Source organism: Halichoerus grypus, chromosome 3 (assembly GCF_964656455.1).
Source record: "Halichoerus grypus chromosome 3, mHalGry1.hap1.1, whole genome shotgun sequence".
Taxonomy (NCBI): Eukaryota; Metazoa; Chordata; class Mammalia; order Carnivora; family Phocidae; genus Halichoerus; species Halichoerus grypus.
In genome coordinates this window covers 193,315,932-193,338,482 of record NC_135714.1, presented here as the reverse complement: position 1 = coordinate 193,338,482, position 22,551 = coordinate 193,315,932, and the positions used below count along the sequence as shown (strand labels likewise).

The window sequence follows — 22,551 nt, the reverse complement described above, 5'->3', positions numbered from 1 at the left end:
TTATGCATCCCTGACCTACTGGCATCAAGCTTGGCAATATAATTTGCTTTGGCCAATGGAATGAGGGGATGTGACTTGTGCCACCTTGAGCAGAGGTTCTAAGCATTGCCACATCATTCTGCCATGTTCCTTTTCCCTTAGCCACATGAGCAGCACGTCTCATATAGAAGTTGCTTTTTCAGCCTGGGTCTCAAAATGAAGAGGAAATGGGGCAGAGTTAGTCCTTAAAGTCCATGTACCTGAGTGAGAGATAAACCTTGGTTTTAAGCCTCTGATACAGCTTGTTACTACAACATAATTTAGCCTAATCTTAGTGATAAAGTGTGTAATAGGTACAGGTTTTATAATGGTGGCTTTACACGAGGTGTCCCATTCTGTCCTCCAACAAGCCTGCTGGGTTAGTTTTCCTTTCTCCATTCTACTGACAGATAATATTCAAACTCAAAAGTACTCAAATTCTGAAAGGTAAGAGGTGACAGAATAGATGAAATCAGGTCTTCTGCAACAAATTCACAGCTCTTTCCTCTCTACCATGTGTTAAAGGTTGAATTGTGTTCTCCCAAAACATGTTGACACTCTATCCCGTAGTACCTGTGACTGTGACCCTATTTGGAACCAAGGTCTTTGCTGATGTATTCAAGTTAAAATGAAGTCATTAGGATGGGCCCTAATCCAATATAACTGGTGTCCTTGTAAGAGGAGAAGAGACACAGAGATACACAGGGAGAACACCATGAGACAACAGAGGCAGAGACTAGAGTAAAACATCAATGCATCTACGGGCCAGGGAATACCAAGGATTGCTGGCAACACCAGAAGCTAAGAGAAAATCATGAAAGAAATTCTCCCCTAGAGTTTCCCAAGAGAGCATGGCTCTGCCAACACCTTGATTTCCGATCACCAGCCTCCAGAACTCCAAGGTCAAGGTGCCAGCAGGTTTCGTTTCCGGTGAGGCCTCTCTCCTTGGCTTGCGGATGGTGCCTTCTCACCGTTTCCTCACATGGCCTTTTCTCTGAGTACATTTATTCTTGGTGTCTCTTCCTCTTCTGAAAGGCCAGCAGTCAGATTGGATTGGGCCCTCTCTAACAGCCTCACTTCAACTTACTCACCTCTTTAAAGACTGTATCTTTACAGTCTGTACTGTATACATTACATTCTGAGCTACTAGGGGTTGGGACTTCAATACATAAATTTTGGAGGGAAACAATTCAGCCCTTTTCATTCATCTTAGAATATCAGTAGGTACCTGATCTGTCTCTCCTTCTCAACTTGATTGTGGGCTCCCCATATGAAAGACCCTGTTTTAAGATTCTGTGTATCCCCAGCAATCAGTTGTTTGATGGATCTTCTTGATCACTTTTGAGATTTTGTTCACATTTGTCCTGACGTCAATATATATTTTGGAGGAGAAAAAAAAATCAGCTGCAGGGGCTTCATGTCAATGACTGGGCTAGATGATTTCCCAGGTTCCTTATGCATCCTGTGACTGTTCATTCCCCATCACTGTCCATGTGGCTTCCCAAAAAATTCTCCTCTCTAGAATTTCAGTCATTTGTTTCGTTTCTTATATTTAGGCCTCCCAAGAGTTGCCAGTCCTAACATTTTCTAATTCCCTATGCACTGCTCATTTTCATGTCTGCATCTGGCAGCACCTGAGATCCTGGCCTGACTTGAGACCTGGAAACTGAGGGAACAGGCTCAGGGCAGTGCACTGGGCTGCCCGAAGTTGTCCAACACCATCCTGACCCCGAGAGGACTCCAGCCAAGTTTTTCCAGCTCCAAGGCCAATAACCTAGTATTCCTCATTATGCAAAGATAAGAACACCAAAGGCTTTATGTCTTGTGGGCAGTAATTCATGTAATGAAGTGAGATCATAGTCTCTCTTAGGAATTCCGATGACCCTTATAACAGTATATCTTTTAGTACCAAAAGGATCCAGCGTGCTTCCTTTGTCGATTCATAAAATGCTCAAATGCTCAAACCATATGTTTAAGTACAATTCCCAACGGATATATCCTTCCTTAAATGAAAACAGAGGAATTTTTCAACATCAAGTGGAAAACTAAGCATGGCTATTGGGAGGAATAGTCTAAATGTAGCCCTGAGTCAGTTCCAGGGCAGTGGAGATGATACCAGCTTCATGGTCTAGCACCTCCTGGCCCCCAGTCCTGCTCCAAGCCATACTTTCACTCAGTAGGTACGAGACAAACCCAAAGACATGTGCACATGAACATGAGCCATTCTGTGTACAATATTGCTTCCATGGGGCACCTGGGTAGCGCAGTCAGTTAAGGCATCTGACTCTTGGTTTCAGCTCGGGTGGTAATCTCAGGGTCATGAGATCGAGTCCCATGTGGAGCTCCGCACTCAGTGCGGAGTCTGCTTGAGATTCTCTCTCCTTCTCCCTCTGCCCCTCCCGCTTGTGCTCTCTCTCTCTCTCTCTCAAATAAATAAATCTTTAAAGAAATATTGCTTCTATAAAAGAGAGAAAGCCAACGTAAGTAAGGCTTTCAAATAATACATCTTACCATCTAAAAATATTCAGGCAGAATGCATATGGAGCTCTTATGGCTTCCCTAGGCTAGCCTCAGTTTGACCATGAAGGTGAGATCATTGCCAGACACTCATGGGCTCTGCCTGTCCCACCATGGAAAGGGCTCTTCCATCATGAGTGGACAAGTGAAAACACCCCTAGCCTGAGAAGAAAGTGTGGTCACCGCATGACTGACGCTTTGTGCCATTTATTCCTTGTGCCAATATCAGGAATGTGGGTCTGACAATCAAAAGGCCATGCCACTGGCTTGGTTTCTCTGTGGAGGCTGTCATGGTCCCCTTTTACTCACTGGAGCCCTGCTTTCTAAAATGGATTTTGTTCATTTTTCCACGGGGAACGGAGAAAACTGCACGTGGCACTTTATGAATTGGGTCTCCCAGCCAAAGCTCTGAAAGACAACTGGAGTGGGGGTGGTCTGCGGGTGCGAAACCCCATGGGACAGAACTGAAGTCAGGCTGTGATACACAATAACATCTATGTGTGACCCAGCAGCCTGCGAACCAGCTCCCTGCAAGGGGAGAAGCATGCCAAGTGAGGACGAGAGGACTTTTGTTCATCCTCTTTATCTTACAGAGGCTGCTTGTGTGTCTGTTGGGGGAAATTAAAAAATAAACAAGTAAATTCCTTGCCTTTGTGCCGTCTGGATTTTTTTCTCCCCATGCTCTCATTTCTAATTCTCTAAAGTATCTCCCCCACCTTAATTTTATCACATTTTTATGTACACATGCAACCGGTACCCACGCATGAAGTCAGAGATATCAATTTGTCTTTCTAGACTCCTTTGGGTTTGCCTCTGTGTGGAGATCCATAATGAGATCCAAGAGTTCTCATCCTCTTCCTGTTAACATAATTTATAGAGTTTTCCCTGTGCTCGGAGCACGTAGCTAAGTCCTGCATAAGCAGCAATAACAGTGCATTCTTAACAGCCTCCCTGGACAGTTTGCTAAATTCTTTCTGAGAGCCTCTTGCTGGCCCTTACAAAGGTTAGCTAAAAAACAAACTGGAAGCTGGGAATCCAACTGTGAGAGCAGAAAGTATGTTCTATAGCACAGAGAGAGGACTGAATTTGTGGAATCACATTTGGCGTTCTGGCGATCCCTAATGAAGATCATTTTTAGGCAAAAATCAGCTTCCCAAACCCAAGCATGCTCTGGGTTGGCTAGGGTTTTGTTTTCCTTTGTTTTAACAGATACTAAAAGTTAAAGATGGGAATCTGAAGTACAAAACAATTTTTTTTTCTTCTCCATGTCATTTTACTTGGTCCAAGAAGGCAAAAGAAGGGCAAGTGACATTGCTAAGTAATACTTCAGGATATGACCTACAAATTCTCTCCACGCAATCCAGGAATCCCATTCGTAATTTTCATAGTCTAGCATATTGATAAACAAGCCAAAACACCTCCAGGATGACAGATGACTGCAGAGCAAAGGGACAGAAGGAATTCGGTACAAATACACGAAGACCTGTTGACTTTTTAGCTTGAACTTAGAAAGTACGGAGTTAACTAGAATTTTTATTTGTGAAACAAATAACGACTTTTAACATCATCTATTCGTGTAGTTCTCTGTTCTCCTCACCAAAACAGGTCCTTGAGATAACTTTTGGAGAACAACACTACTGTGAAAAAGAAGTCTCAGCCAAGAACTTTGGTGTCCCAAAGGGCTAGGGAAACATGAACGTTTAAATCAGACTTCAATGCCAGGAGCTGTTCCCTGTTGGACTCCAGTCCCCCCCCCACCCCACCCAGAAGAGGACACAGTACTCACCAGTCATTAGGGTGTAGTAATTGGGGTAAGAGAGACTGGGAAAGTCGGGGGTCAAGTAATCCACTTTTACTCCCCTGCTCACGATCTCTTTGAAACCAGGCAAGGACTCCAGGGCCTCATCACTGATGTAGTCTGAGCGAAAACCATCCAGCAGAAACACCAGGAGCTTCCGGCCGGCAGTGGCTGGCTGCGCCAGGCTGAGCGCGAGCACCAGCAGGAGGGCCCTGAGCTTCACTGCCATAGTGCCAGGAGCCCGCCCGCCCGGCTGTGCCAGCCCTCCTCTTGCAGAGACTGAGGATGGAGAATCTGGAGCTATTCTCTCTTCTAGGGGCTGGACCTTGACTGCTGGCCTTCCTGAGCCAAGTTCACTTTCAGAATTTAAAGGTACAGCACCCCCTTTTAAAAACATCTATGCTCATCCTTTACTAGAAAGTCCGGAGACCAACTCCTTCGGAGAAGCCAGGTCCCCACACAACCCAGAATCAACACCAGGGGAGACAGGGCGACCTTATTATTTTGGGTGAGTGTTCCAGAAACACAGGCACCCACAGAGAGGTAGAATTTTAGAAGATGACGGAAGCCCACGCTAACTTTGCAGTTGGGCTAACCAAAGGGTGGGGCCCAAGAAAAGGACAATCTTAATTTGCTGCTATCCCACGCCTCTGCCTAATTTAAACTCTCTGACTGACTTTTTCACTTACAATTTAGTAACACGAACCTCTTCATCCAGGATAGAAACAAGAGATGATAAAATTAGGTGGGCACATTTGTGAACTTTTCAGCGGTGTCTCTGTCACCATCACATTTAAAAACAAATTACTTGTCTAAGTCTTAGCCACTTATTTTTTTTCCCTATGCGTCTATCTACAGTGTTTATTGTCCTGTTTTTCAAGTTGCTGGTGTCCAAACCCATCTGCAGGAGGAGGTGGCTCTCACCCTTTGGGGCAGGGGCGGCCTGGGCTCACTTGGGGAAAGGTTAAGGACTCCGAATTTTAAGGATGAGCATACGTGGGGTATCCACTTTCCTCTGCTTCACTTCTCATCTCCCTCAGCTCCCTGAGCAGATTACAACTCCCTGAGTCCACAGGTCCTCAGAGCCTCGCAAGGCGTCACTTGCATCTGCTGTGACATGTCCGGGTGGGGACACTGGTGATGTGGCCTATCTTGTTTTATGGTGATCTTATTGTTTTATGATCATGTGTAGACAGTTTCTCTAAAGTTTTGGGTCAATAACTTATTGTAAATAAGCCCCTTTAATATACATACCAACATACGAGAAAAGAAAGAAACGTATAGGATGGAATTCTAACCAAATCTCAGCATTGCCTACAGTAAGAGTCCTCCTAATCTTTTACCTTCTGGCCTGGGAAAGGTTGGAAATAAAAGCTAAAAGACAATAGATCAGAAAGTGTGGTTAATATTAACTGCCCCAGGTCTTGTGGTCCAAAGTCTATGTGTTTGTTATCTGGAGGATCTTGTTTGGATGTGATTATCAGCACCTAATACTTCAGAATGAGTACTTCTTGCTACTTGTTTTTCAAAGGTTGACAATGCTATAAGGTCATTTGTCACAGTGGTTTAACCCAGACAATGCAGAAAAACAGAAAATTTCCTCCAGGATCTGGAACCACCTTTGTGTTGAAAGCTGTTCCAGCTCTTGCTAGTGACAGACATGAGCTCTCAGGAGTGTGCTGCCCAGATCTGTCAGCACTCTGGGGCCTCGCCTCCCTGGAGAGGAAGATGACGTGGAAGAAAAGAACCCAAGGCTTGCAGAAAGATGACAGGATTCCATGGCCTGGCTTCTGGCATTATGCAACTGTGTGATTCTGAGAAAGTTGCCTTTCCATGCATCAATTTTCTCCTCTGAAAAGTGACAGAAGCTTCCAGGTCCTTCCCAGCTAAGGACCTGGATAGTCATTTTTCCAAAGAAGACATCCAGATGGCCAACAGGTGTATAAAAAGATGCTCAATGCCACTCATCGTCAGGGAAATGCAAATCAAAACCACAATGAGCTATCACCTCACACTTATCAGAATGGCTAGCCTCAGAAAGATGAAAAATAACAAGCGTTGGTGAGGATATGGAGAAGGAAATAAAATCACTTTCCCAAAGAGTTAGCTGCACCCCCGTGTTTATTGCAGTATTATTCACAATAACCAATAGATGGAAACAACCTAAGTGTCCATCGATGAATTAAAGGAGAAAGAAGATGTGGTGTATATTTATATACAATAGGATATTATTTAGCCATGAGAAAGAAGGAAATCCTGCCACTTGCAACAATATGGATGCACCCTGAGGGCATTTTGCTAAGCAAAGTAAGTCAGACAGAGAAAGACAGATACCTGTATGTTCTCACTTGTGTGTGGAATCTAAAAAAAAAAAACCCAAAATCATAGAAACAGAGAGTAGAACAGTGGTAGCCGGGGGCTGAGGGGTGGGGGAAATGGGGAGATGTTGGATACAAACTGCCAGTTATGAGATGTATAAGTTCCAGGATCTAATGTACAGCATGGTTACTATATTTAATCATATACTTGAAAGTTGTTAAGAGAGTAGATCTTCAATGTTACCACCACACACAAAAAAAACCCAAAGCAGTAATTATGTAAGGTGATGGAAGTGTTAACTAACCTTACTGGGGTAATCATTTTGTAATATATCTATGTGTATTGAATCAAAGAGAGAGAGAGAGAGTGCGCTCTGGCAAGTTAAAGGTGAAAAGGAGTCCAAGGTGGTATTAGAGAAAGGGCATACAATAATCATTCTATTTGTTCCCACCAGAAAAGTAGTCTTTGTGCACTTTTTAAATGAAAAAGGTCTCCAAGAACAGACTCTCTCTCTAAAAGGCAGCTGACTAAGCAGGAGGCCACAAATACTAAGTGGAGTATCTAGAAACTCTTAGCCTGACTCCTCATCTCACGTTTTGGCACGACCTTGCAGTCTCAAGGTCAGGGGCAGGGATCCTCTCTTGACTACCGTCAGCAGCTCCCGAGTGAGAACCACTGTTAGCCTTCGGACCTGGCCCCAGACTCATGCCTACCGTGGTGGACCCCCGGGCTCACCTCTCCAGAGTACAGATAAGGGCTGAACCTACCCCACCAAAATCTGAGTCAATTAGACTGAGTTAACCTACGGCTTTCAAAGTTCCTCATTTGATTCTGGTCAAAAGCCAGGCTCGGAAAACACCGCTGACGGTGCCAAGCAGCCGCGGACAAAGCTGAGCACGGTCAGGTCATCATCAGAGTTTGCATGTTAGAAAACAGGCTCTGGAGGTCGTGTGGGGCAGTAACAGTGTTGGTGTAAGCAAGGATGACAATACCCGCCTTCCTTGGTATTAAGAACTTAAATGCAATCATTCATTTAGACCTTCTGATAATTTTATTAGGTGGGTATTTAGACCTCTGTGATACAAAGGAAATGGAAGGCTCAGAGAAGCCTAACGCCAAAGAGCCCGAAGTGTCAGGATGGAAATTCAAGCCCAGGTGTCTTTTAGAGTCCCATATTTTGGGGGGGAATACATTCAATTTTTGCAATTAGGAAGAGGAATCAAAGCCTGTGTAAAAGAAAAAAAAGAATAAATCCTAAGTATCTTTCATTTATCTTGATTGAAGTGAGGGGGGAAGTAGAAAATCACCATTAGGACACTACACACATAACTGTCACAGGCAACAGCCACCAATGGAGGCTAAGCTTAGTGGAATTAAGTAAGGAAGTGATCTGGGGTGCCTGGGTGGCTCAGTTGTTAAGCGTCTGCCTTCGGCTCAGGTCATGGTCCCAGGGTCCTGGGATCGAGCCCCACTTCGGGCTCCCTGCTCAGTGGGGAGTCTGCTTCTCCCTCTCCCATTCCCCCCACCTGTGTTCCTGCTCTCGCTGTGTCTCTCTTTGTCAAATAAATAAATAAAATCTTTAAAAAAAAAAGTAAGGAAGTGATCAAAAGAACAAAAGGACAGGGCGTGTCAAAGGAACATGGGAGCCAACCTGAAAGGGCTCCCAGTGGCCAAAGCCAGAACAATCTGAATCACTAACTAAGCAATGCAATATTGGCATATTGACCCAAAGTACAAAATAACTATGCAAGTCCATACTGTATAAATGAATAATTGAATAAACAAATAAATAGGGGAGAAGTGACAAATATTCCTTACAGAAGAAATCCAAACAATACCTATTGATACCCTCACTCCAGGACTTGGAACTTGATCCCTACTTCTTCCCCATCAAGGTTAGGCCTGACCTAGAGACTCACTTCCAAAGGACAGAGTAGGGAAAGGGAAAAGTAACTTTGCAGTGGAGAAATCTGGCAAACCCAACATCACCCGAGTGATGGAGGTTAATATCACCAGTGATGTCATGGGGACATCATGTACCCCTGCCATCTCATACAATGAGACAGGCACTTGGCTCTGCGAGATGTTCTTTCCAAAAATCCATAACCCCAATCTAATCGTGAGCAAAACACCAGACAAACCCAGATTGGGGGATTGTCTGCAGGATAACTATCATGTACTCCTTAAGAACGTCAAGGTCATGAAAAGCAAGGGAAGACCAAGACACGGGTCACAAAACAGAGGTAGTTGAGGCAACGTGACAACTAACTGCAGTACAACCTAGGACCCTGGATGGGACCCTGGAACAGAAAGAGACATTAAGGGGAAATCGGTACATCCAAATAAAGTCATTTAGTTAATGCTTCTGTACCAACGTTAGGTTTGATAACTGTACTGTGGATACATAACAATGCTAACCTTAGGCGAAGTTAGGTGAAGGGCTTATGGGAACATTCGACGTTATTTTTGCAACTTTTCAGTAAGTCTAAAATTTTTTCAAAATAAAAAGTTAAAAAAATTAAATTGAAACTAGAAGTCTGGTCATCAATAACAGGAATCTTGGGAAGATAAAAGTGCTTTTGAGAACACAAAACAATGGAGTCCCAACTGCCCTTCGTTTGGGAGCTGGGAGTGAAAGTTACCGTAAATACATGCATACTGACTCTGCATCTTGTCAGGGGTAACACTTCTAAGGCTTCTTACTGAAACAGGCAAAAAGATTTTCCATAGCATCAAAAGATTTGTTTTAGTGGTTCCAAAAAGAGGAAGCTTATAACCCTGTGACCAAAAAGTGTGCTAAGAAAAATAATGGTTCTGCTCCCCACTAGTGTGCAGACCCTGGTACTACACCCCCACTGATCCCTAGAGGAGCTCTCACACACCTGTTTGTACAAGGATCTAGGTCCATGGGTATTTACTGCAGCAGTATCTAATGGTAAAAAAAAAAATTAGAAACAATCTAAACGTCCATTAGCGAGAGTATGAATAAGTGACGTCAATATTCGTCTAATAGAACCCGACAGAGCTGTCCAAAAGAATGAATCCCAGTAGTCCCCCCGCCCCCATCTGAGTTCCGCTTTCCACAGTTTGTTACCTGTGGTCGCCCGTGGTCAGGATGCAGAAGATCTTCCTTTTGACACGGTATCAGAAGGTCACAACACCTACCTCATTCACCTCACTTTGTCTCGTCAGGGAGGCATCTTATCACTCCCCAACATCACAGGAAGAAGGAGGAATACAGGACAGTAAGGTATTTCGAGAGGAAGAGACCACATTCACACAACTTGTATTACAGCACGCTGTTATAATTGTCCTATTTCATTGTTAGTTATTGTTGTTCATCTCTTACTGTGCCTAATTGATAAATTAAACTTCATCAGAGATGTGTATGTAAAGGAAAGAACATAGTATATATAGAGTTGATTCTGGCACGTATCTCCCGCGGAGAAGGGGGGGACGAGCATAGACTTAAATGTCTTGGATAGATCTCAAGAACAACGATGAATGGGAAAAACAAACTGCAGGTGGATACAAACAATATAAAATATTAACATTAAAACATGCAGCACAATATATAATGGTACCAACACTGAGGAAATTATAAACACCAAAATTGAGGTTTCCTCTGGAAAGGAGAGAGGTACACAGGGGGTTTCAACTCTGTCTGTAATATTATATTTATTTAAAAAACAAAACAAAAACCTGAGGTTTATAGATTTGTGACAAAATGCTACAATTTCACAAACCTGACGGTTGGTACAGGGTGTCATTTACATTATGCTCTCAGATTTTCTGTAGGCCAGAAACAGAGTTTAACTTTTTTTTTTTTTCAAAAAAATCAGCAGGTCTTGGTGATTAATTGAACATGTGGGTGGTAAGGGAGAGGGAAAGGTCCTGGATGAATCCCAAGGTTCTGCCTTACATGACAGAGTGGTACCATTTGTCAGGATCGGTACTGTCGGAGAATTGCCATCTTTAAGCAATCACCTCATCATATAAATCAGAAAAAAAGAGAGAAGTTAACCTAATTCAAACCATGATCCATGGTAACAAAGGAATTTTATCTTCAAAATAGAACTAGGGAAGTGATCTCAGCACACCCGTCAAGAATGAGCAATTCTGAGTCCTGGCTCAAATACTCTTATACAAATGACCTAATATTCACTCTTTATGTCTTTGCGGGATAAATAGAAATCATCGTGTATGCAGAGGGAAGTAAAGTGAATTATTTAATATTTATGCAACAGTTGCATGTAAAAGCTCACTTATAACCAATTGAAACTGCTCAGTGTTTTGTTTTGTTTTTTAAAAACTGGAAAAATGGTTAGTCAAAGCAATGAGTAGGTTTGAGTTTAACTTAACTGCGTTGATAAGCGAAAGGACAATGCAGTAGCATGTCCACTGAAAATGCTTGACAAAATATTGCCACATCTTGGTTGCTGCCAGATGGGAAAAACTACTTTGAAAAAAGGAATTAGAACCACAGAATTACAGAAATGTAAACATGGAAGGGATTGCAGAAATGATCCAGCTGTAATTTCTTCATTTTGGAGAAGAGAAAGCTGAGGGTCGAGCGGGTAGAGGAACTTGCCTATGGGAACGCAAAGGTAAATAATGGCAGAGTCGTCTTCCATATTAATGCTTTTTCAGATTTCAACTTTATTTATTCTGTGTCTCCTTCCACTCCAACTTCCTTTTATTGTTTATTTGTCTGTCTTATATCTATAGTAATAAATATATGTACTTGCTTTTAATGGGTCAGGTCCGCAATCCATTATTTGAAATGCTTGGGGTCAGCTATGTTTTGAAATTGAGGTGTTTTTCTAATTTGAAAAGGTAATGTGGTGCCCATAGAGTATATTATATAAAAGCTGCAGCACCTGAGGCATCACTCAATCAAGTCTGTTAACATTTCTACAGAAAAAGTATATACATTCACACTAAGTGGGATAAATAAAAACCATAAGTAGCTTCACATTAGATCAAGGTGAATGTATGCCACCCAGTGAGTTCAGGTAAGATCAGGATTCTCCCCAAGTAAGTTATTAAAATCTTTAAGTTTTCAGAGCTTTTTGAATTCCAGAATTGTGGACAGGGGCATAACTTGATGTTTTGGAGAAAACTCTAAATGTTATTAGGTAAAGATATATACTTTGCTCCTAGTCCATGGGGCTTGGTGAGGCCCTGTCAGTGGAGAGCATTGTTAGAAAGACAGAAAGGGCAGGCCCTCCCTACGTCCTAATAAAATGCCCAGTGCCATGAGAAGCTATAGAAGATAGAGGTGCCTAGAAACTAGCAAGAGGGAGGAATGAGTTGCTAATTTGGAAAGCCATAAACATGTACGCGATTGTCAATTAGGATGCAATCACCACCTACCTTTGCTCTGCAGGATACTAGTTTAAATCTCAGCAATAGGCATTTGTCCTCTCTTGGACAGACCAAGCCCCTTGGAAGTATTCTCTTCTATATAGTCTTGCCCAGCCCCCAGCCTCTACTGGAGGGCAGCCTTCCTATTAACCATTTTTGTGTCAGTGGACTCTGCCATATGACCTAACCACAGCTGATTGGTCAAGGGTGGGCCCGTGACTCAAGGGAATCTGGTCTAACGGCTTGTATAGGCCTCATAGGATAAGATGAACATGGCCACAAGATTTCCCTCCCTGGGACTGGCACTTGGATCAGTGCCAGAGACATATGTAAGCTGAAGCCATGAAGAAGCAGAACCCATTAAATAAGCAGAGGAATCAAGGTGGTAGGAGCAAATGAAGAGAGAGAAGGAGAAACAGATGTGGGAGATACTGTATGTCCATACAAGAGAGAAATAGGATGTAGCCAGTCCTACTTCCACCTTGGATCCTTGCCAGCTCCATCTTGAGTCCATGGTATCCTTCCAATGAACTCCGTCTTCATAAGGGGGTCCGAGGGGGAATCTGATCTTTGCACTAACAACCACCCCTAAAGCTACTAGCTACCAGGTCACACAAAGTACCTCTTTCCAGTCCAAGGTATGACCAGTGGGGTCCAGAAAGAAGTTTCCAGTTTCCTTCCTTGAAAATTTTTAAAGAATGTTAATTATGCACCTGCCTGAACTAGTTCAAGTGGAGCCAGAAGTGGCCCAAGATCACCCAGGGATATGCTCTCTAGGCCTATGTTTATCCAGGCAGAAGGGCTTTGTCTTGGTTTGACCCAAGCTCTCCCCTTGTTGCATAGGGCTGACCCAAAATGTCCAGCTATCGGGAGTCCCTTCTCTGAAGATAGCCATGGATCAGAGCAATTTGCAAATATGCATTTATTACAGGCAGCTTATCTTATTAAAAACAGAGACTATTTTGAACACCAAATGCTATCATTATGCAAAATTTATGCAGCACTCTTTTATGTTATATAAGAGCTAGATATGCATATCACAGAGAATGTATATTCCAAGTCAATGTATGCTGCTTGCAACTGAAGTTGAATTTTAAATTTGGTTATAGAAGTAAATAAAACCTCTAAAGAGCCTGATGGTGATGTCATTTCTAAGAATATGATGAGTTAAATAAATACCAGGATTGACATGCTTGCTGAAAGCAGCTAAAAAAAATTACCAAGTAATTTTTTAAAATATTTGTAAAATGCATTAATAATCTCAAAAGAAAGAAAGGAATCACTGGGACCCCAAACCAGTGAACACAAGAAGCCAGACTGGTCAGAACGCTAAAATCAGCTCTCATACTTGCCAGACAGTGGTGATCTGGAGGTTTGCTCTTTATTTTTTATTTATTTTTAAATTTTTTATTTAAATTTAATTTAGTTAACATATAGTGTATTATTACTTTCAGAGGTAGAATTTAGTGATTCATCAGTTGCATATAATACCCAGCACTCATTCTAACGAGTGCACTCCTTAATTACCATCACCCAATTACCCCATCCTCCCACTCTTCTCCCCTCCAGCAACCCTCAGTTTGTTTCTTATAGGTAAGAGTCTCTTATGGTTCTCCTCTCCGTTTTTATCTTATTTTATTTTTCCTGCTTTTTAAAGTGTCATTCCCAGCAGGGAACAAGAGACAAATCCTAGGCCAGATAAAGATGAGGGGGAGTCTAACAGAATCATAAAAAAGAGACTCTACACAACAGATGAAAGACCATCACTAAAAACAAAAAACAAAACAAACAAACAAAAAAAACCCATCACCAACACTCTGAGAAAACAAGAAAGGAAAATGGCCTTTCTTGAAATTCTGGTGGGTGAAAAGTCCATGAGAATTCTTAATGACAATCTAGCCCCCAGGTGAGTTTGAACCCTGATGCACACTATTTGTGTAGTCAAGTAAATGCCAAGCAAAGGATGTGGCTTCAAATTACCCCAAACTGATAGTGCCCACAGGTACCTGGAATTAGTAAATGCTAATTATAATACTATGTAAATGCTGAAGTAATTTGCCTTGAACTAAATAGAAATTCCACAAATGAAAAGTAAAATAAACACAATTTCAAACTTAGAGGAAGTTTTAATAAAAAATGAGATAAAGCTGAATAAAGCATTGATGAACTGGAAAGCAGAGCTGAGAAAACAATGCAGAATGCAGTACAGAAAGAAAAAAAGAAAGGAAATATGAAAGCATGGTTAGACTTGGAGGATACCAAACATTTAAACATAATTCCTAAAGTAGAGGAGGAAATGGGGCAAGGTAATGTTGGGAGAGTGATAGTGCAGTCTTGCCCAGAAGTGACAAAGGTCAATAGCCTTCTGATTCAGGATGCCCAATAAGTTCCAAATAGGTCAATAAAAAGTAATACTTATGGATAAACCTGGAACGCATTATGCTAAAGGACATAAGCCAGACATAGAAGGAAAAATACTGCATGATCTCACTTAAATGTGGAATCTAAAAAAAGTTGAACTCATAAAAGCAGAGAGTAGGATGGTGGTTGCTGGGGTCTGAGGGGTGGAGAAAATGGGGAGATGTTGGTCAAAGGGAACAAACTTTCAGTTACACATGATGAATAAGTTCTGAGGATCGAATGTACAGCATGGTGACTATAGTTAATAATACCATATCGTATATCTGAAATTTGCGAAGAGAGTAGATCTTAAGTGTTTTCACCATACATACAAAATAATGATTGTTATGCAAGATGATGGATCTTAACCAGCTCGATTGTGGTAATCACTTCACAGTGTTCACATCTATCAAAACATCACATTGTATACCTTAAGTTGACATACAATTTTTATTTGTCAATTACATCTCAATAAAGCTGAGGGTGGGAAAAAGTAATATACCTCTAGGCAGATCATAGTGAAATTAGAGGACACCAAAAACAAAACAAAAAAATCTTAAAAAGCAGACATGATAAAAAAGAGAGATTAGTCAATAGAAACAAAAAGTAGAATAACAAATTACTTCTTAACAGCAACAGTGGAAGCCAGAAGACAACGGAGCAATATCGTCAAGTTGCTCAATAAAAAATAATGATAGACCTAGAATCAGGGGAAATAACTTTCAACAATGAGAGCAAAATAAAAGTGTTTTCAGACACATAAAGACTGAGAGAGTTTGCCTCACAGAGTCTCATCAAAGGAAACTCTAGAGGATATGCTTTAGACATGAGGCAAGTTGGCCCAATTAGGTTTCCGATGCAAGAAGGAAGGAAAAATAAAGAAAATAATGAATTTGTGCCTAAGTCAGAAGAAACTTTGGTACAGAAAACAGTATTGATAGTCCACATGGGGTTAAAATCAGAAATAAATACAACAATTACACAGAAAATGAAGAAGACCTAAAGTCATCTTTGTTGGCTTTCTTTTTAACTGAATATGTCATAGTAAATTTTGTAAGCATGCATTTAAAATATATAAATGTAAACTAGTAGGAGGGAGGGAAAAGTGAGGGAAAATAACCAACCCAAAAACAAGAAAAGGGATAGAACACAAAAGAAAATGTTGAACAATAGGAACATCATGGGCAACAAAACATGGTGACAGACACAAATCCAGGTGTACTATTACTTACAACCAATGCTACGACTAAATTCTCCCCTTTAAAAGTGAAGATTATCAAATTGAATTTAAAAAATAAAACTATATGCCATTTATAAGAATAACATTTAACATGTAAGGCTATGTCTAATGTTGAAAATAAAAAGGTAGCACACAGATTCTAAACAAAAATCAACAGGTATGGCTATATTAATATCAGATAAAATAGAGTTTAAGGAAAAATCACAACTAGAGATGAAGAGAAGCTGCATAATAAAGTTTTGTTTGCCAGGAAAATGTATCAATTCCAAAGTTCTAATAACTTATAATATAGCCTCCAAAGATATGAAGGACTAACTAACAGAACTACGAGAAATTTAAAAATCTACCCACAATGGGAGATTCCAAAACACCTCTCCAAATAATCGATGCTTCAAAATCATTAACGATGCATATTTGAATAGCATAATCAACAGGGATTCTCTAATGGATGCATACTGAACATTGCAGCAAACAAGCAGATATCTCATATTCTTTCCAAGCACACATGGAATATCTATGCAAAATAGACTAAAAAACTACTCAACAAATTTCAAAATTTGATACCATGCAGCCCATATTATCTGGCCACAACCTAATTAAATTTTAAATCAACAGTAAAAAGATAACTTTCTAATTATTTCTCTAATGATAACACTCTGAATTGCATATGTCTGGCAACAAAGAAAATGCTGAATAATTCATGAATAAAGAAGAAACCATTATGAGAATTATAAAATATTCAGAGTGGAACGAGAACATTGATACTATATGATAAAACAAGCAGATGCAGCTAAAATTGTATTTAGAGGGAAATTTATAACTTTAAATATTTATATTACAAAATAAGAAAGCTTAAAAATTGATCTAAGTACCCAACCCAAGAAATTAGAAGTAGAACAACAGAATAAACCCAACAAAAGTAAGAGCAAATAAATAAAAAGAGCCAAAATTAAAGAAATAGAAAGGAACATAAAACAGATGATCAACAAAACCAAAAGTTGGCAAGCTCAGTAAAAAAGAGAGAGAGTGTGTCTACACAAATAGACAGCAATAGAAATGGAAAGAGGGCCAATAGTACAGATCCTGTAGTGATCAAAAATTAAATAAGATGTCCTGAACAACTTAATGTCAATAAAGTTGGAAACAGAGATGGGCACCTGGGTGGCTCAGTCGGTTAAGTGTCTGCCTTCGGCTCATGTCATGATCCCAGAGTTCCAGGATTGAGTCCAGCATCGGGCTCCCCGCTCAGCGGGGAATCTGCTTCTCCCTCTGACCCTCCCCTCTCTTGTGCTTTCTCTCTCTCACCCTTTCTCTCAAGTAAATAAATAAGATCTTAAAAAAAAAAAAAAGAAAACAGAAAAGATTGCCAAATTTCTAGAAATCCATAAGCTAACAAAATTGACTCAAGAATATTAGATTCTTACTGGTGGTAAACACAGCAAAACATATAGACTTGCTGAATCACTATGCTATACGTATGAAACTAATGTAACCTTGTGTGCCAACTGAAAAAGAAAAAATTAGGTTCTAATACCAGCAGAAATCAAATAATAGAAAAGAGATACTATCATAGAAGCAAAGATGTTAAAACTCCATGCTACACAAAATTTGAAAAGGAAATGTCAATAAAAATCCTTATATATCATTACTTTTAAAACTGATAGCTCTGTTCACAAAAAAGGTCTAGAAGCAATGTCAGCGCAGTAGCAATGAGCTTTTGGGGGAGAGGCAGTTAAGGGGGGGTGTCTCCCCACTCGAGCGCATTTTTTTGGATGGTCTCAAGGTAAGTGTTACTTGGTAGCAAGAGAAATAAATGAACTGAGTTCTGAGGACAATGATTAAAAGACCAGAATCTGCAGGTAAAATAATTACATGTCAGTCAAGATCTTTGACTGTGGTTACTTGCTCATGAAATTGACAGACTAAAATAGATTGACATCTTTTTATGTTTTTAAAAGAATTATATTGCCAAAGAAACCACAAACCTGGCAAAAGCCTGTGACGATTCAAACCCATAAATCATTCCCCAGGCCCTTGAAAATGCATGGGTAGGAACTGGGGGGTGAGCGCCATCCAGCCTGACAAAGGGAAAGACTTATCACACCTGCTGCAAATGTGGCCAAAGAGGAAAGTGGACAAGAAGGAACCTTCCACGGGAGGAATTGGGGCAAGAGAGGATGGTGGACAAGGGAGCGTCTTCCAGAGGGTAGCTGGAGACGCCAGGTGGGCTGATCACAGAACTTATCGCCCATTGCGACACGGAGATTACTCTGTGCAAACCTGCAGGCCCTGAATGCCACGGGCACTGACTGCTGTGTGTTCCCCTTCTGCCATTTCCCGAATGGGAGTTTGTATTGTGGTGACCTTGTTCCTACTCCATCGTGGAGGAGGTAGGCAAATAAATAAAAAGAGCCAAAATTAAAGAAATAGAAAGGAACATAAAACAAATGATCAACAAAACCAAAAGTTGGCAAGCTCAGTAAAAAAGAGAGAGAGTGTGTCTACACAAATAGACAGCAATAGAAATGGAAAGAGGGCCAATAGTACAGATCCTATAGTGATCAAAAATTAAATAAGATGTCCTGAACAACTTAATGTCAATAAAGTTGGAAACAGAGATGGGCACCTGGGTGGCTCAGTCGGTTAAGTGTCTGTCTTCGGCAAGACAACTTGTCTTTTGGTGGATAGGTCGTTGGACCACAAGGAGACTCAGTTGGACCTGTTCAAAGGACTCTCCATTGCCTGAAGTTCCTGGACCACGAATTGGAGGGCACTCTGGCTTGTGTCCCTGGGGAACGGGTGCATTTATTCTCGACGTGAAGAAGGGTGTGCCTGAGTAAGTCTGCAGCCAGAAAGGCTGACTGCGGCAGGAGCTACCAAACTGTCCCCTGGCATCTAGTCTCCTCTTCTGAGTTTTAGCTGGGCATAGTGCCTCCCTAGCTTGAGACCCTCTCCCCCGGTCTCCCTTGCAGGCAAGAGAGGCCATGTGACTAGATCTGGGATATGAGTAGAAGTTACATCCCCTTAAAGGCAAAACTGTTCCCTCTGTACTTCTTTCCCCCCTCTCACAGGATGAGAAAAGGGAGCGACAGGAACAGTCACAGTGGATCCAGAGAGGAGAGCTCTATAGCAGAGCGACCCACCAGCCTGAATTCCTGAATGATCTTGTGAAGCAAGGTCAGCCTGCTATCCCCAAACCACTCCTCTATCTTTGAAAGTTAGTGAGAAAAAAAAAAGTAAACTTCTGTTTTGTTTAAGCCAACCTATTTTAGCATCTCTTTGTCATGGCAGAGAGACGTGCCTCACGCTTAGGTACTGTTTCCGTATGTCCATCTATATTTTAAAAGAATATGCATTTGATTTGCAATGCCTTTGATTCCCACATATTTTTACATTTATGTATCATGTTTTCTATTTCTAAGGCATGGCTAAAAAATAATAGGACTGGCTTCTCCAGGATGTATTACAAATCTACAGTCATAATTGAGACCACTTCACCTCTTCAAAACATATAAGCAATATGGCACATCCTTATTAGTAACAGTGGTTTTGCAACAATGCTTCCAGGGATGAATCAGAATTTCTGTGTAAAGTGTAAGAGAGGGAGGGGAGGAGGGCACGGGTTATTATCTAACAAGCCCTCAAGTGTCTGAAATCCGTCACACAGAGCTTTGGGCTAAAGTCATTCTGTTTCATTCCTACTGGAATGAAAAAGTCCTGTCTGCAGGCACTCTATTCCTGACATGACTATCCGGTATCTGTGCCCGATTTTCCTCCATAGTGCCTCAACAGGGCTCACCTGATTACCATATGAGCCATCTTACCTCATGGAGAGCAAACTCTTTATTACAGAAGTTGTATTTTTCAGACTATGAGATGTCAGGAGCAAATCTTGCATCAGGGAACCCAGAACCCTATAACAGAGAAAATGTACCTGGTTCCCATTTCAGAACACTATTGTCAGATGACACGTGGTTGTGACAGGGCTTGTCTGGGTGAGCAGTGGCCCCTATTTTAGACCCTACGTGGCAGCACTTAGAGACTTAAAATCTTTGGGATTCTATGTTTTTATATAGTGTCAGTTCTGACAATTTATTGGGCTTTCTTTCCACAAAGTTTCCCTTCAGGAAGAAAAGACAGAGAAGATTTTTTAAATTTTAAGCTGCCAGTAAACAGGTAAAAAGGACCCTTGCTTAGGAGGGCATGGAATACTATGGAAGAAGGAGCCAAGGGGATAATGGTGAAAGTTGATCACTGAAGTCTGCACTGGGGGCGAGTGCAGGAATTGCCCCGTCATTGTCCACCTGCGAGCTCAGCCCTAGATACCGTCCTTTAACAGAAAGTGTTTTCATCCATCTATACCTACAGACAGGAGAAATGGCCTCGGTTCTTCAAAGAGTTGTCTCCCTCTAGCGGCCAAAGATTTCTTAAGAAGGACTCAGGCCTCCATGCAAGGCAGCCTGGGTCCACTAAGAACATAAAACCTTTATATTTTTGTGGGGAATGTGTAAGTAATCCTTGAATCTGGAAATAGAGTTTGGAAATAGCATATAATTTTATAAGCGTATTCACCATAAATCCGGGAATGATAATATCAATTTCAAAGGGTTCTTGTGAGAATGAATCTGAACTCATTAAATGAAATCAACGGAGGAACGTTGCAGCTGGGAGGCAGGCTAGGCTCACTCACTGGTAAGATACTCGCTTTGGCACGGTAGGCTAGAGGTACAATGGCAAATGACCATATATCATGAACCCTCACTATCATTCCTAAACAGTTGAAACCAAGAACTTTCAAATCTTCAGAGGTCAAGACTATGGATGCCAAAGGTCTGCTGTAGGGACTGCTCCTGAAAAACTGGTGTAGACAGAATCATGGCTCCCCAAAGATGTCCTCGTCCTATTTCCTGGAACATGTGTGGAAGGTAGGTTATGTGGCAAAGTGGACTTAAAGTGGATGGAATTAAAGTTGCTAGGGAAACTATCCTGGATTATCAGGGGGCATCCAATGAAATTACAAGGGTATTTAAATGTGAAAGAGGGAAATCGGAAAGGAGGTCAGAGTGATGTGATGTGAGAACGAGAGGAACCTGAACAGACTTCGCTGGCTTTGAAGAGGGAGGAAGAGGGCATGTGTCAAGGAATGAGGGCAGCCTCTGGAGGTGGGAAGGTCAAGGAAACGGATTCCCCCTGAGAGTCCTCAGAAATGAACGCAGCCTTGTCGACACCTGGATTTCAGCCCTGTGAGACTTACTTTAGATTTCTGACTTCCGGAACTGTAAGATAATAAATGTGTATAGTTTGAAGCCCTGAAATTGGTAGTCCCTTGTTATAGCAGCAATGGGAAAATGATACGTGCCCTAACTGCTTTCCTGGAGCAAATGTGAAATACTGTCAGACCTTGAATTCATCTATTCAGAAACTACCTAACAGTAAGCCTTGTAGCATGGGATCCAAAGACTCAAATCTGACTGAGATTCAGTTTTGAGTACATGCCTCCAACCCCTCATGCCCCCCGCAGGAGGATAGTTATTCAGTGCTCCTTCCCACATTGAGAGGGGCCCGTCTTGCCGGTCTTGCCATTCTCCCTAAACCTGGCCAGGGAGTACGCACATCAGCAGGCTGAATAGGTTTCTTCTCTTACAGAATGAGCGGGTTGGATTAAAAACCTTAAAAACCTTGTTGGTCCCCGCCAGCTCTCCCCAAATCCTATGAAACTAGAGTTCTTGGCTTTTCAAGCAGTTGATAAAATAACAGTGATACTTTGGTTTCTGCAACTCTTATCTGTTCCGTGATGGCTTGCATCAGAGCAAGACCCAGGGCTTCTGGCAGAAGCATTTTCTAGCCATTTAACTGGATGGGGAGTCCTTCTCTCCTGCCTCGAGGAAAACCGGGGATGTCCTTCCAAACTATCCCTACCCCCCCCCCACACACACACCAAAGGGCTTTCCTTCAGCATCTTGGGCTCCCTCAGGAAGGCAGCCACCGCAGGCTCCCGAGTTTATACACACTGCCTGAAGGCAAGGGTGAGCGGAAGAGCCCTACCCCCCCCCCCCCCAGGCTGCTGGAGAACCAAGACTGTGATGGAGGGGAGGCGGCTCTGTGGTCACTGCTCACAGCAGCCTTCGGCTGAGCCTTCCCCCCGGACCAGCATCACACCTTTGGCTTTCTTAACGAAGTCTCCAAGAAGCTGGAGGCTTTGGACCTGCGAAGCACGGCACTGTATTTTCATTGAATTCCAAGACCCCAGTCACCACCCTTGTGCTAAGGAAGTCTTTCTTCAGGGTGGGACGTTCCCAGAAGGAGTTACAAGATCTTGTAGTGCCCCAGCCCGACCGACTCCTTCACATCTGTGCCGTTCCAGCCCCCGGGGAGCCTGCTGCTGGGGTTGCGACTGGAGTTTTGTTGGGACCCACTGCCATTTGCTTTAGCTGCCTTTTTGGAGGGCTTTGCTGTGGAAGTTCTCACTCTGCATGCATGGTTGGTAAATGCTCTTTTCCGGCTTCATTCCCGGGCTCAAAACCAGTGCAGAAAAGTTGACTCACGGGTGTGATTCAGCGCATCTTGTTTCTGTGGGAACCCAGGCTGCTCTGTAGGCCCAGCTGTGTATCGCTACTACCCAGCCCCTTTCACTAGCAGCTGCAGAGTAGACTGTCACCTTCCCTGGGCATTAACCTTGGACTCAGAAGCTGAAGTAGCTTTGTGGGACACAGAACATCCACACGCAAAGAACTCACCAAGAGCCAAATCCAAAACTGTCGTTTTCTATTACGTGGCCTTCAGACATGGAGGCCCACTCGGCTGTGAAGAGAGACTTGTGATTTCTCCGAGGAGAACCAAGTACACCTGCGATGGAAGGGGCTCGGAGGCTGCATCCAAGCTCGACTGTGGA

At 42.1% G+C, this 22,551-nt stretch overlaps 1 protein-coding gene across 1 annotated transcript in view; it reads right to left on the bottom strand.

Annotated features, from left to right (window-relative positions):
• The window catches only part of ENPP6 (ectonucleotide pyrophosphatase/phosphodiesterase 6), a 118,217-nt gene extending 113,588 nt beyond the window's left edge, over window positions 1–4,629 (bottom strand). The window contains exon 1 of the mRNA XM_036071340.2: window positions 4,322–4,629. Coding sequence (XP_035927233.2) covers window positions 4,322–4,562 — 241 coding nt within the window. The 5' untranslated portion in view covers window positions 4,563–4,629. The remainder of the gene's footprint in view (window positions 1–4,321) is intronic.
• Window positions 4,630–22,551: the final 17,922 nt, after the last annotated feature.